Source organism: Microcebus murinus, chromosome X (genome assembly GCF_040939455.1).
Source record: "Microcebus murinus isolate Inina chromosome X, M.murinus_Inina_mat1.0, whole genome shotgun sequence".
Classification (NCBI taxonomy): Eukaryota; Metazoa; Chordata; class Mammalia; order Primates; family Cheirogaleidae; genus Microcebus; species Microcebus murinus.
Window position 1 is genome coordinate 42,270,087 of NC_134136.1, and position 15,176 is coordinate 42,285,262.

The window sequence follows — 15,176 nt, forward strand, 5'->3', positions numbered from 1 at the left end:
AAATGAGTAAAAAAAATACCTTTCCCTAATTAAATGTTAGGGTAATCAAAATTATGTATTTGCTTAACAAAAAAACTATTATGCAATAATTTCAATTCTAAAATGATCACATTTTAAAGAATCCTCTATTTTGGTAAGTTTCAAATGATTCAATCAGCAACTTTCCATCCTAAACCACTTAATGTCAGACTTCTTACAACTTCTAAAATCTGATTTTCCAATACAATAAGACTTTCTTTTGCTAAAACAACTAGAGCCTTACATTCAACACGCATATACATATAATACTGTGCAAATTCTAAGCTATTTAAACAAGATAAGCATAGGGATTTTTTTCACATTTGAAAACACAGGAATATAAAAGATGACACTTTAATAAATACATGACTTTTGGTATTTTTCAATACCAATTATAGAAGATATCTGGGCACTTCCAAATTAATCTTATAGAAAGTAATGTATCAATCCCTTGGAGTGCTCTCTCTGGATGCTGAGATAGGTTCCTGAGAATTCTAGGACCATTCCATGTAGAATATCAAAATTGTAGATTTACTAAAGCATAAAACAAGGTTAGTATAGTTATCTAACAAGTTATGCTAAATATTGTACTTAAGTACTTTTTAAAATCTGAGAGTTTAGGGTAACTATAAAACAGGAAACCATATCAACTTTAATAACATTTACCTGAATGACTTTCTACTTTTAGCATAAATCCCAATTGTAAATTAATAATAGTTATTTTAATTAAGCCTGTGGAATTTTTTTTTTTTTTTTGAGACAGAGTCTCACTTTGTTGTCCAGGCTAGAGTGAGTGCCGTGGCATCAGCCTAGCTCACAGCAACCTCAAACTCCTGGGCTCAAGCGATCCTCTTGCCTCAGCCTCCCGAGTAGCTGGGACTACAGGCATGCGCCACCATGCCCGGCTAATTTTTTTTTTTATATATATATCAGTTGGCCAATTAATTTCTTTCTATTTATAGTAGAGACGGGGTCTCGCTCTTGCTCAGGCTGGTTTTGAACTCCTGACCTTGAGCAATCCGCCCACCTCGGCCTCCCAAGAGCTAGGATTACAGGCGTGAGCCACAGCGCCCGGCCAAGCCTGTGGAATTTTTAATATTAGAATTACCTGAAAATGAAAGATTAAAATTTTTATCACATAGTCAGTTTAAGGGCAATTCAGTCATATACCTCACACTAAAACCTACAATAAAAATAATCACAATTTGACCTATTCTACCTTTTATTTTATGTAAAGTTTTCTCTTATATTTATGTTATATGGTTTATCTTGTATAAAGGTAACATTATTTTGTGAAGATATCCTAAAAAAATGTTTAAAGAAAATGTTACCTACTGAAAATAACATGATGTAAAGTGAATCTGGACTCAAACAACTTACTGTAAATATTCTCTCAAAGTCTGACTATTATTCCACACTACAGAACACAGACACAAGCTATTAAATACCAACAAAAAATGCATTCTGTGATGGTGAGAGAGGAAATAGAGAGGGAGAAAAGAAATCTCAGACTGAAATTTTTTTTGTTCAACTTTATCCACAGTTTGCATCGGTAATATACATTGTATTTCATTTATGTTTAAATGCATCAGAAAATCAATTAAGATAGATCTGTGACCAATACAAACATTTCTGAATTCTTCAAAAAATTCAGTTAGAAAAGTCATTAAACTAGCATTCTGTAAAGATAAGTATTAAACAAATGGTAATGCATTTTTATTCCTTATTTCAATTCTCATATATCCAACATCAGTTCTTGTGCCATAAAGTAATAAGATTTAACAGAAATAGGTATCTATTGAATTTTTTAGGGCCTAATAAAATATTTTAGCTTGATTGTTCAACCCTCATCAAATCACAAATCCCATTCAAATAATGATAATCATTCTTAATTCAATAACTGATGAAGTAAATATATAATAATCATAAAAACATTTAGAATAAATTTTACATTTACGTGTAAAACTACTAAAAGAAATACATCAGAGCCTTGGTATAATGTTGTGATTGGGGACTGTGCTGTGAAACTGCATTAGAAGTGGTGTTGCCATTTGACACAAGAGTAAATGAACTGCCATGGGCAGGTATGGGCCTCAAATGGACCCATCTTAAATGGAATTTTGCTTTGCAGTAAAGAATACTACAGTGAGGTTCTGGTTTGACTTCTTTTTAAAGTAATGACAAGTGAAATGACTAAATGACAAGTGAAATGCAATAAGGAAATGGCCTATAATTTCACTACTATTTCAATGATATTAAACAGGACAATAACTTGTCAAATAATTAACACTAGATTTATTAATAAGAGGAATTCTATAGCACGGATAACTATAAAAGCAGTACAAATAATTGCTGTAGTTTTTAACGGTCATTTAGTTTGTAACATGGTCAAACTTTCTACATAAAAATGCATCAACTAAGGTATTTATTTGCCATTTCTTACCTATATTATCCAAGTTTTCACTAGGGAGATTGATTATGTCAATGAGATTTAAAAAAAATATATCCAACTGAAAAATAACAACTAATTAGCTCAAATATTTAAAGTAATAAATTACCAATAATTTAATTCTTAAACCTTATAGTCATAAGAAGCTTTAATTCTTTAAAAGCTCCAATTTGACCCTTGGGGAATGTAAAGAACACATCTGTATTCTAAAGCCAAAATTTAATTCTGTGGCTTCATGCCAACTGATCCAAAAAAGCAGAGTTGTTCCTATACCAATTATTACTATACCATTTGGCACACTAGTTTTGACCTTTTATATATGCCCTTTGAAATGCCCAGGCCAACATTTTTAATAAGTTGCATCCATATTAAGAGGTAACAAGTGCAAATGATCACATATTTAAGATATGATACTTGCTTGGCTACTATAAAAGTAATTATTAAGGTTCTTCTATAGGAAACTGAGTTATTCAATACAGTAATGTTTTTGAAAAATTCTTACACTACTACAAATGCAAATTTGTCCATCTCTAAATTAAACAAGGACTTTATTTAACATAGTATCTCATGAAAATACTTATAAATTGGTCTGTGTTTAATTCAACATCAAGTTAATTGAAGATTAATAAAGCTTTTCAAGATCCACAAATAGCCAGATATTGAGTAAAAACCTATTCCTCAACTGCTGCTCTCTGAATATAGCTAAAGGCAGCACTGATGTAATGCTCCTGAAAACCAAGAGAGAAACCCAAACTTTGGAAGTTTTATCAAAATGTCCTTGATAATTAGTACTCCACTAGTTTCTCAAAAACCTTACTGCTTGTGTAACATTTTCAATACAGAAATAAAATACTCTTCAAATAATACATTTTAAAAGATGATTAAGTTTCACAGAATTAAATATCATAAATTAAGCATATTAACATTGGTTTTTGATAACATGAAATAACCAATTTAAGGGAAACTGCAATGGACTAAAAAAACCACAAATGTCACAATGTGAGGCACATTTAAATCCTCACACATTATTGACCTTACAAATCTACTAAAATATTTTAAAATTCCATTGACTCTATTAATACATAAAAAGAAATTGCAAAAATGCTTAAGACTATATAAGAGTCATCAATTACACAGGCACTTCACATGTAAACAATCTACAGTACAACTGAAAATATTTTGGCACCAACCTATAATACTAAAAGAATTTAATATAAAGCCAGAATTCTGTTTTTCCTATGCATTTTTTCTAGAAAACTAAGACCAAAGATTGAAGAAATTGTGTATAAACTAGGATTAGAAGTGTATTAAATAACTCAAATATAGAATTGTTTTAAATTGCTAAAAAACAATTACCTTTATCCAGATGTTTACTAGTATGCTATGATGTAAAAAAATTAAACCTAATGTGATTATTAAATTGAAACTACAGTTTAAATTTAGTATCAATCTGCTTTCTGAAAAATAATCAAAGTTATCAACTGACTTGGTAAAAAGAGAATTTGAATTTATCAAAAACTCTTATTAAATTAATCCAGTTTTCCTCAAAAGAAGTCTGGGCAATTAAAAGTTTTAAGTTTGACATTTTAATGTAATTTTTTAAAAACCCTAAGGCTTGACCTAAGGCAAACTATTTTTGACTGAACATTCGTATTCATGAACTTGAGATATCTGAAATCACTTCAAATAAATGAAACTATACACTTATGATTTTAAAATGTTATATCAAGCCATAGAAAGCTGAGATGCCTTGGTTGTAGGTAATTCAAGGAGCGCCTGAACTGTGACACCAACTTTCACAAGACCTCGTTCTTCCAAAATATGATGAGGCAAACAGAGTCTTTCCTGGAGGGAAAAAAAGATATTTGAACATTGGTTTTTTTAGTAGTGTAGTAAAACTTAAGTCAGAATTGGATTTTAAAAACACACTCTCTGTAAAACTTAAATAAAAAATACATAATTCTAAGTTTTCTTTTATAGATATTGTAACCCAAAATGTGTTTAGATTCTTAACTCATACTAAGAAAAGGTCAGCCGTGTCTGAAATTCTGTCACTTTATACCTGAATCTCCTTCTCTACACAGAAAACATTCATAAAAGAATAGCTTACCATTTCTATATTTCCCATTCACTATTCAAACACTGCTATCTTATATTTGCCCCTAAAGCATCTGCCCACTAAAATCACTCTGGTAAAAATCACCAATGCCTTCTTAAATGCCAAATGTTGCACATGTATACTTGACTACACTGTCATATCATTTTTTGATTAATGCTTTTCTTTTTCTTTTTCTTTATTTTTTTGCCAGTACTTTTTTTTTCCGGCATATTATGGGGGTACAGATTTTAAGGTTTCAATAAATGCCCTTTCCCCCCTCCCCTCACAAGTCTGAGTCTCCAGCATGACCATCCCCCAGATGGTACACTTCTCACTCATTATGTATGTATATACCCGCCCCCCTCCCCATTCCACCTGCCCAATACCCTATTACTGTAGCACCTATGTGTCCACTTAGGTGCTGCTCAGTTAATACCAGTTTGCTGGTGAGTATATGTGGTGCTTGTTTTTCCATTCTTGGGATACTTCACTTAGTAGTATGGGTTCCAGCTCTAACCAGGAAAATATAAGATGTGCTATATCACCGTTGTTTCTTAGAGATGAATAGTACTCCATGGTATACATATACCACATTTTATTAATCCATTCTTGGATTGATGGGCACTTGGGCTGTTTCCACAGCCTTGCAATTATGAATTGTGCTGCTATAAACATTCGAGTGCAGGTGTCTTTTTTGTAGAGTGTCATTGGATCATTTGGGTAGATGCCCAGCAATGGGATTGCTGGATCAAATGGTAGATTCACTTGTATCGCTTTAAGGTATCTCCATATTGCTTTCCACAGAGGTTGAACTAGTTTGCAGTCCCACCAGCAGTGTAGGAGTGCTCCTCTCTCTCCACATCCACGCCAGCATTTGTTATTTGGAGACTTTTTGATAAAGGCCATTCTCACTGGAGTTAAGTGATATCTCATTGTGGTTTTGATTTGCATTTCCCTGATGGTTAGAGATGTTGAGCATTTTTTCATATGTTTATTGGCCATTCTTCTGTCTTCTTTAGAAAAGATTAATGCCTTTCTTGAAACCTTATCCCTCCCTTGTCTTCTTTAACACCACTTTCTACTTCTTCAACTTTTCTGATAGCAACTGAGCAACAGCTTTCATTTGCCTTCACTGATCCTCTTATAACATCCTAAATGTTTTAAGGGTACTGTCTTCATCCTCTTCTCTTTTTAACACTATATCTTTTCCTTGGTATTCTCATATATTCCCATAATTTTAACTATCCTTCTCTCCTGATGACTTCCAAATCTTTATTTCCTCCCAAGATCTGTCTACTGAGCTCCAAATACAAATGCCAATTGGACACAGCCAAATGGATATTCAACAGATATATCAAAATCAATGTGTCCACAACAGAACTATTTATTTACCCAATTAACTTGTCCTTCTTTGTTCTATATCTTGGTCAAGAATACAATATTCAATCTCTATGACATAAACCTGGGAATCATAACAGTCTTCTCTTTCTTCCTTACTCCCACAACCCATTTGCCAAATACTACTGATGATATCCCATAAAGAGTTTTCAAAAACCATCTGCTCATCTGCAATTTCACTCTACATTTGTTGTCTTCCCAATATTTTGCTTATTTATTCAAATAACTACTAAAGTGCACACTAGAAAAGAAGAAAAGTTTCAAAGTAATGACTTCAGCTCCTACCTTAGAAATTAAAAAGAGAAGAGAAAATTAAACTAATGGTACAAGGAAATAAGAAAATAATGAAAATGAGAGATAAAAAAAATAAAATAAAAACCAGAAAACAATAGGGAAAAAATCAATGAAACCAAAAATTATTTCATTGAGAATAGTTTTATAAAATTCATGAGCCTCTACCTAGGTTAATCAGGAAAAAGAGAGAGAATACACAAATTACCAATATCAAGAATAAGAGATGGGACATCACAAGATATTCTACAAATACCAAAATGACAATAAAGAGCCTTTATAAACAACTTTATGACAATAAGCTTGACAAATTGGATGAAGTGGATAAATTGTTTGAAAGCTACAACATAGCGAAACTCATGCAAGAAGACATAAGTAACTAGAAAAGCTCTATATATATTTTAAAAATTGAAATTATAATTAAAAACAATCCCACAAAGAAAACCCCTGGCTTAGATGGCTTCTTAATGAATTTCGCTGAATATTTTAAAAAGAAATAATATCAATTCTATACAAAATCTTGAAGAAAAGTGAAGAGAAGGAAATACTTCCTAATACATTCCATGAGATCAGTATTATCTTGATACTACCAAGCAAAGACATTCAAAGAAAAAAAAAAAAACTAGAAACCAACATGCCTATGAACATAAGTGGAAAAAGTCTAAAAATTTTAACAACTTGAATCCCACAACATAAAAATAATAACAATAACAACTATGACAACAGCAAAATCTATTATGATCAGTGGAAGTCTAGGGCTGAGTTGACATCTGAAAATCAATCAATGTAATTCATACTATTAACAAACTAAAAAGAAAAAACCCAATGACCTCAATAAATACAGAAAAAGCATTAGATGAAATCCAACATCCATTCTTGATAAGAACTTTCAGCAAACTAGGAATAAAATGGAACTTCCTCAACCTGATACCGGACATCTGTAAGAAACTCCCACCTAACAGCATACTGAAGGGTGAAAGACTGAAATTTTCCTCAAAAAAATCAGGAATAAGATACTGAAAAATCTGGCAATTATGCAAGAAAATGAAATATTAAATAAAATACATTTGAACCAGAAAGGAGGGAGAGAAACCATTTCTATTCATAGATAACAAGAATATCCATATAGAAAATTCTATAAAATCTAAAAAGCTAATAAAAATAATAAATAAGTGAAGCAAGATTGTAAGATACAAGATCAATATATAAACACCAATTGTATTTCTATACATTATCAACAGTCAGAAATTGCAACTACTAAACCACATATACAACAGCATGCTAAACATGAAATACCTAAAGATAAATATGTAATAGCTATACAGTGAAAACGATAAAACATTGCTGAGGGAATTTAAAAAAACTTAAGTAAATGAAGGGATTTACTTTGTTCATGGAAGGGGAGACTCAATATTATTAAGATATGATTCTCCCTGTATTATTCCATATTTGTAAATCTAATATGATCCCCATAATAATCTCATAAGTGTTTTCTTTTTCTGTAAAATGTGACAAGCTAATATTAAATTTATATGGAAATACAAGGGACCCAGAATAGCCAAAATAAAAGAAGAACAAAGTTAGAGGACTAAGACTACATGATTTCAAAATCTATAGTAAACAACAGTGTTTTACTCATGTGAATAGAGGAGGGAAAGGTTCAATGGAACATAATGGAGAATCCAGAAATAGACCCATGGGTATATGGATAAATGGTTTTTGAAACAGATGCAAAGGCAAATGAATTGAGAAAGGATAGGCTATTAATCAAATGTGGGAAAGACTGGAGGCACATAAACAACAAAAAAAGGAATTCGGGGAAATTACTCAAACTCATAAAAAGGGAATCTACAAAAAACACCCCACAGTTGATATCATACTAAATGATAAAATGACTAAATGCTTTCCCTAGAGCAAGATAATATGTTCACTGTCACCACCTTTATTCAACATTGTATTAGGGGTTCTAGCCAGAGCAATTAGGCAAGAAAAAGAAATGAAAAGCATCCAGACTGAAAAGAATGTAAAACTATCTCTTTGCAGACGGCATGACTCTATATACAGAAAATCCTAAGGCATATGAATACACAGAAAAACTATTAGAACTAATAAATGAGACTACAAGATCAACAAAAGAAAGTCACTCCTATTTGTATACAGTAGCAACAAAATATCTGAAAGTGAAATTAAGAAAATAATTATATTTGAAACAACAAAAGAAAATATTAAGGATTTAATTTAACAAAAGAAATGAAAGTCTTGTATGATGAAAACTACAACACATTGTAGAAAGAAATTTTAAAAGATGTAAATAAATGTAAAAATGTCTCATGTTCATGGATCAGAAGACTATTGTGACAATGAGAATATTCTCCAAATTGTTCTACAGATTCAATGCATTTCCTAACAAAATCCCAGCTGGCTTTTTGAAGAAATAGACAAGCTAATCAATCCTAAAATTGACATGGAAGTGCAAGGGACCCAGTACAACCAAAATAACCTTGAAATATGACAAAGTTGGGGAAGATGCACACCTCCTGATTTCAAAACATACCACAAAGCTTCAGTAAGCAAGACAGTATGATGCTAGAATAGGGAATTCAGTGGGAAAGTATTCAGAGTCAAGAAATTGACCACAAGTTCAATTGATTTTCAACAAGAGTCTGAAGACAATTCAGTAGGGAAGAGTCATATCAACAAATGATGCTGGAAAAACTGGATAACCACATGCAAAAGGATGAATTTGGACTGCCTACCTCATGCCATGAACAAAACTGATCTCAAAAAGGATCACAGACATAAATGTAAGCCCTAAAACTATAAAACTTTTAGGATAAAATATAGGTCTAAATCTTCATAATCTTGAATTAGGCAATGTTTTCTTAAACATCACAACAAAATCACAAGGAACAGAAGAAAAAAAGAGATAAACTGGACTCCATAAAATTCAAAATTTTGTACTGCAAATGATAATACCATCAAGAAAGTTAAAAGACAACTTACAGAATGGGAAAAAATATTTTTATAAATCATATATCTCATAAGCAACTTGTATCCAGAATATATAAAGACTTTCTACAACTCAATAATAAAAAGATGAATAATCCCAATAAAACAAATGGACATAGGATTTGAATAGACATTTCTCTGAAGAACATATACAAATCATCAATAAACACATGAAAACATGTTCAACATCATTAACCATTAGGGAAATGCAAATCAAACTGCAATAAGATACCACTTTGCACTTGCCAAGATGGCTAGAATCAAAAAGGTGGACAGTAACCATTGTTGGTAAGGATGTGGAGAAATCAGAACCCTCATAGATGGCTGGTGGGAAGGTAAAATGGTGATGTGGGAAATATTTTGGCAGTTTAACTCAAAAAGATAAACAGAGTTACCACATGACCTACCAATTCCACTCCTAGGGCTAGAACTAAGAGAACTGAAAACAAATGTTCAGCCAGGTGTAGTGGTATGTACCTGTAGTCCCAGCCCATTGGGAGGCTGAGGCAAGAGGATTGCTTGAGCCCAAGAGTTCAAGACCAGCCTGGGCAACAGAGCAAGACCCTGTCTCAAAATATTTTTTAAAAAGTGTTCAAACAAAAACTTCTAATTATTTCTTCTCTATATTTGACATATGATATTTTATAGTTTTAATTCTTAAAAATGTTTATGTTCTTTCTTTTTTGTACACTTAATTTCTTACTGAGAAAATAGAAAACCTAGGAAGTTTTTTTTTCCAGGTATTACATTATATACATTTTTTCTAGCTGTTACATTGTATACATTTTCCTGTTTTTCCTTTTTTATAATTTAATTTTTTTTTTAGTCAGAGTCTTACTATGTTGCCCAGGCTAGCCTCAAACTCCTGGGCTCAAGCATTCCTCTCACCTCAGCCAATCAAGTAGCTAGGACTACAGATGCATGCCACTACACCCATGTTTTGCCATTTTTGTTTTAATAATTTTATTTTTAGTTTCAATGTGTTTTTCCTGAACTCAGAAATGATAATATATAATCAATTTTTCATTTATAGTGGCATGCATCTGTAGTCCTAGCTACTTGATTGGCTGAGGTGAGAGGATTGCTTAGCCCAGGAGTTTGAGGCTAGCCTGGGCAACATAGTAAGACTCTGACTCAAAAAAAAATTAAATTATAAAAAAGGAAAAACAGGAAAATGTATGCAATGTAACAGCTGGAAAAAATGTATATAATGTAATATCTGGAAAAAAAACTTCCTAGGTTTTCTGTTTTCTCACTAAGAAATTAAGAGTACAAAAAAGAAAGAACATAAACATTTTTAAAAATTAAAACTACAAAATAGCATATGTCAAATATAGAGAAGAAATAATTAGAAAACAGTATGTAATTTCCAAATTGCACACAATTCATTTATCCTATATATATTAAATTGTATTTATTCACTTGAGCAAAGAAGTTAAAGTGGGATCTGGAAGCCACATTATTATGACACTGTTTAAAAGAGAGCTTAACAAGCACAACTTCACTGATCTGCTAACAATGTCATTTCTCTCAACAGTCATGTTGAGGTTAGGCTCATAATGTTTTCAAAATAGCAATATTTTGATTATATATTTTCATTGTATACTTATAATACTACTTTAATCATTAACTTCATAATATTGCAGTTATTACACAAAGCATAATTCCTAAACCAATTTCTACAAATTTTCCAGTTTGTCCATTGCAGATATTATCATAATATGCTACTAAGATTTCCAATTTGACATCTTAAAATAAAGTTTAAAACACCGTTCACTGGGGGATGGTCATGCTGGAGACTCAGACTTGTGGGAGGAGGGGGGAAAGGGCATTTATTGAAACCTTAAAATCTGTACCCCCATAATATGCCAAAATAAAAAAATAAAAAAAAAAAACACCATTCACGTTGAACACAAATCTTCCAGAGTTCATCCATGGACTTACAAAGGAGACCAAATGTTCTCTAGTAGACAGTAGCAATGCCATCACAACCAAGTTTTAATATGGCCACTTAGTTATGTTTAGTCAGTGATGTGCATGATTAGTAAACATTTCTATATATGTAGCTATTTTATAAATTACTTTAAAAGCAGCTAAAAAAAACACCATTCATTAGATAGCTGCTGCAGTTAAAGCTAGAACTTAGCAGAAGGTACCAAGACAAGTATTTGTTTTAAGTTCAGAAAGCATTATTCATTGTTATTGTGCATGTAATAAATTTGCATTTAAGTGCTCATTTTGTTAGATAAATAACAATTACCTGTGAGACACCCAACTTTTTACAAGCATCAAGAAAATTTTCTACATTTCTTCGACATTTTGCCATGCTCAGTTTGGGCTGTAAATAAAAGGGGGAAAGGATGTATTTTTAGACATTTTTGTAGAGAACTTAAAACTGAAAATTGAATTTATTGAATTATGCTATTTAAAGAGTTTTTAGAAACTATATCTTCCTTTAGAGAACTAACAAACTGTAGACAGAACTTACCACTGCTGGTGATGGTACATGAATACTAGCTACAGAGCGTGGCCTTATATGATTGGCTAAATGGCAAAGAACAACCCCATCCATCAGTGCTGCTCCAATGTCATCAGGCAAAATTACTTTTAACCTGGATTCAAGATTCTATAAAGAAATAGGTATAAAGCACAGATATTCTATCTAAATATATATGTTATAGATTTATATTATTAACCATTATAATCCAAAAATTTTAAGGAGCATTGAATCTATAAAATCCATATACTTTATTAATTTTCCAAGTTAAACCCATTTCTATATAGCATCTGAAGGGTCAATGTGACTTACATTGCGAAGTTGTCGTATTTGCTCTCGCTCTTCCCGTAAATGTTCCATCTTTCTTCTCATTGTAAATCCTGGATCTGCTGCCCCATATTCCTGGCGAGATGAGCGACTAAAAGCTATAAAAACAGAAATTTCCTAACTTGTTACAAAGCTAATAGGAAGGAGTAACCATTGATGGGGAAAGAGGCATGATAAAAACAATCAGTACAAAATTATATAAGACACTATTACTTACTAATACATTCTAAATATTTTTTAAAGAATACATTTGAACTCCATTTATCTGCATAATTAAAAGCAACAGGAAAGACAAGTGTAATGATTTCTGCCACCTATACATGTTCTTATTTAAACATATGTTTATTAGATACTTATAACCCAGGTTAAAAATTATTATTTAACATTATGTCAGCCTTTTTCTTTTAAAGAAAAAGGAAATTATTCTTGAAGGTCAATACAGTTATTCAGGAATAAAAACTATAATTCAATACCTTGCCAAGTAACATGGATCCATTTTCTTTTGGGCTTGCCAAATGCGAAAAGATCCCTTTTTAAAACCACAATATAATGGAGTGCTATAATTTCAAAGTGTTTGGTCTGCTGGCAGAGTGGTCATTCTAACAGCAGTCACAGTAGAGTAGAAATAAGACTGCAGTATATCTAAGGCAAAAAGCTGAGGTTTCAGGAGCTTGAAGGTAAAGAGGAAGAAAGAAATGGGAATGGGAATTGGAAAGACAAATAAAGTTAAGAGAGAATTACTTTTAGGAGAGGGGAAAGAATCTATGTGTACTTAAAACTATGGAATCAATCCCATTTAAGCTGAGAAACTCTAGTTTCAAACATAACCAATAAATTTTATTTTAAGAATACGTATTTACCTGATCTAGGCTTCAAGCCAAAGGGACCATGTGAAAAGCCATCAGTTCTGTCATAGTCCTAAAAAACAGAAAATAAGTAAGATCTCTTTTCTTTCAAAATAATCAAGGTACTCATTGATATCCATTCCAATTTTGAGAAGTACTTATTTTCCATGATTAGTGGAGTAGAAAAAGGTAACTTGCATTTTGATTCAAGTCGATACACTTCACTTTTAAGAGGTTAATAAATATTTGCTAATTGATCTGACCATACAGGCCTTTAAATACTTCTCTCTCACAATATAAGGAAAATGAAAATCATTACGGAAGTGCATAAAATAGATACTATTTTTTCAAAGAAGAACCAGATTACATTCTCCCCCAAAATGAAGTAGTGAATTTAGCATTTACTCAATATCTACTACAGACTTGACACTTAATGAGACAGAGCAGGGACCCCTCTTAGGGGCCTGGCAGGCCTCACCCCCCACTCCCCCACATAAAAATAAAGGAAAATTTTTGAGTCCCTTCAAGGGAAATTCCAGGCACCTAGCTAGCCCTGCAACCAGGGATTAGAAAGGTAAATGAATAATCTGATAAGCAAGAAGATGACGATAACTTAAACAATAGCCACCAAAGTAAGAGTCACAAGATATTTGGTTCCCTACAGCAACTAAAGATAACATCTTAACATATGTCCTTGAGTTGTTTTTCAGAAACCAGGACCCTCACCCAGTGGAAAATGGGTCTACTATCATGTTGACCTCAGACAGACTGAAACCAGAAAATAGGGAAGTTCTGGGAATTTCCTAGTCCTTAACTCACTCTGAAACCCTTCTCACCTCAACCTTTAAAAACCCTGCTTGGAAGTCATCAGGGAGTTCTGGTCTTAAGTGCTGGCTGCGCATTCTTCTTGCTTGGTGCCCTACAATAAATGCCTTTCTTTCTGTCGCTGCAAATCGGTGTCAGTGTTTGGCTTTGCTACACCAAGCAAGAGGACCCAAGTTTGGTTCAGTAGCATTAACAGAGGGTAACCTGAGGCCAATTTACATATTCATACTAATAGGGGCTGCAGAATGATAGAGGATAAATTATTCTCTCTTCTATATGAATGCACATTATTTCAAAGTGCTTCCACACATGGTGGTTTGATCCAGAAAGATTTGTAGTATATTAAATAAACCTAAACTTGGAATCGGAAAATGTAGGCTATGTCTTCAGAACTACATTTAATTTCTCTGTCATTGTTTCTTCATATTTTAAATGAGGTTACTGTGAAAATTAATTAAGATAACTAAATGAAACTACTTTATAAACTATAATAAAACAATATAATCTTAGCAGCATCTTATTTAATCTGTATAATTATTCTGTGAAGTTGGTAGGCCTAGGCTTCCATCACTTCTCTGCCATATATGACTAGGGTCTTTGGGAAAGTTAACAATCTTAGCTGTAAAATGATGATGATGATATATATTTCATGGGATTGCTTTTGGATTCAAATGTATAAACAAGGACTTTCTTAATACTAAACCACTACACTAATTGGTCTTACCATTTTCCATTCACACATGAAATAGAAACCATCAGAATTCTGTAGATTATCGGAATCTTCTGCTAATTAACATGTGAGATGCAGTTCAAGTTGAATGTTAGTTGAGCTACTAAAACACATTCATGCTCACCACCCTATCTATTCAAAAGCCTCACAGTTTGTCTTCATTATGTTGGTTAAATTGTTATGAATTCCCAGATAAAATTTTCACTTATCTAAATACAAGCAAAAATATATTATAAAAGCAATATAATTTATTTGAGAAGATTGGCATAAATATCCTCCTCTGTGAGCACAGATCATAAAATCATAAAGTAAGCAAGTAAATAAGTAGTAGTCACTTATAGGTTTATATTTTATAATAACAAAGTAAGATAAAGGATTTATACAAGTGTGTGACAGACTAATTTTAGGATATAGTAATTTAAATTATTTCTGAAAGAATTTATATCATTTAACCTGCCATATTTAGAAACATGTTTATAAAACTAATGTCCAAGTCCATCTAATCCTGGCTTTTTAAAAAAGTTACAGCACTTACATATAGTGAAAAATTATCTACATAACCAAAGTTATACAGTGAATTTGGACCATCCAAACATTTAGACAAAGTCCTGAATCCACCAAATGAATGCATAATCATGTATTAACTAATTCCAAAACACTTAAGAATAAAGTAATCTGAAATAGAAGAG

General features: G+C 32.1%; 1 protein-coding gene across 3 annotated transcripts in view; it reads right to left on the reverse strand.

Moving 5' to 3' along the window:
• Positions 1–827: 827 nt before the first annotated feature.
• The window catches only part of LRCH2 (leucine rich repeats and calponin homology domain containing 2), a 110,495-nt gene continuing 96,146 nt past the window's right edge, over positions 828–15,176 (reverse strand). The window contains exons 16-20 of one of the 3 annotated variants that reach the window (XM_012749519.3): positions 12,948–13,005; positions 12,073–12,185; positions 11,752–11,889; positions 11,524–11,601; positions 828–4,312 (exon numbers count right to left, since the gene is read on the reverse strand). In XM_012749519.3, the coding sequence (XP_012604973.1) occupies positions 4,193–4,312; positions 11,524–11,601; positions 11,752–11,889; positions 12,073–12,185; positions 12,948–13,005 (507 nt within the window). In that variant the 3' untranslated portion in view covers positions 828–4,192. Of the gene's footprint in view, positions 4,313–11,523; positions 11,602–11,751; positions 11,890–12,072; positions 12,186–12,567; positions 12,758–12,947; positions 13,006–15,176 lie in introns of those variants that run through there. The other 2 variants (XM_012749514.3, XM_075999574.1) reach the window with 2 other exon arrangements.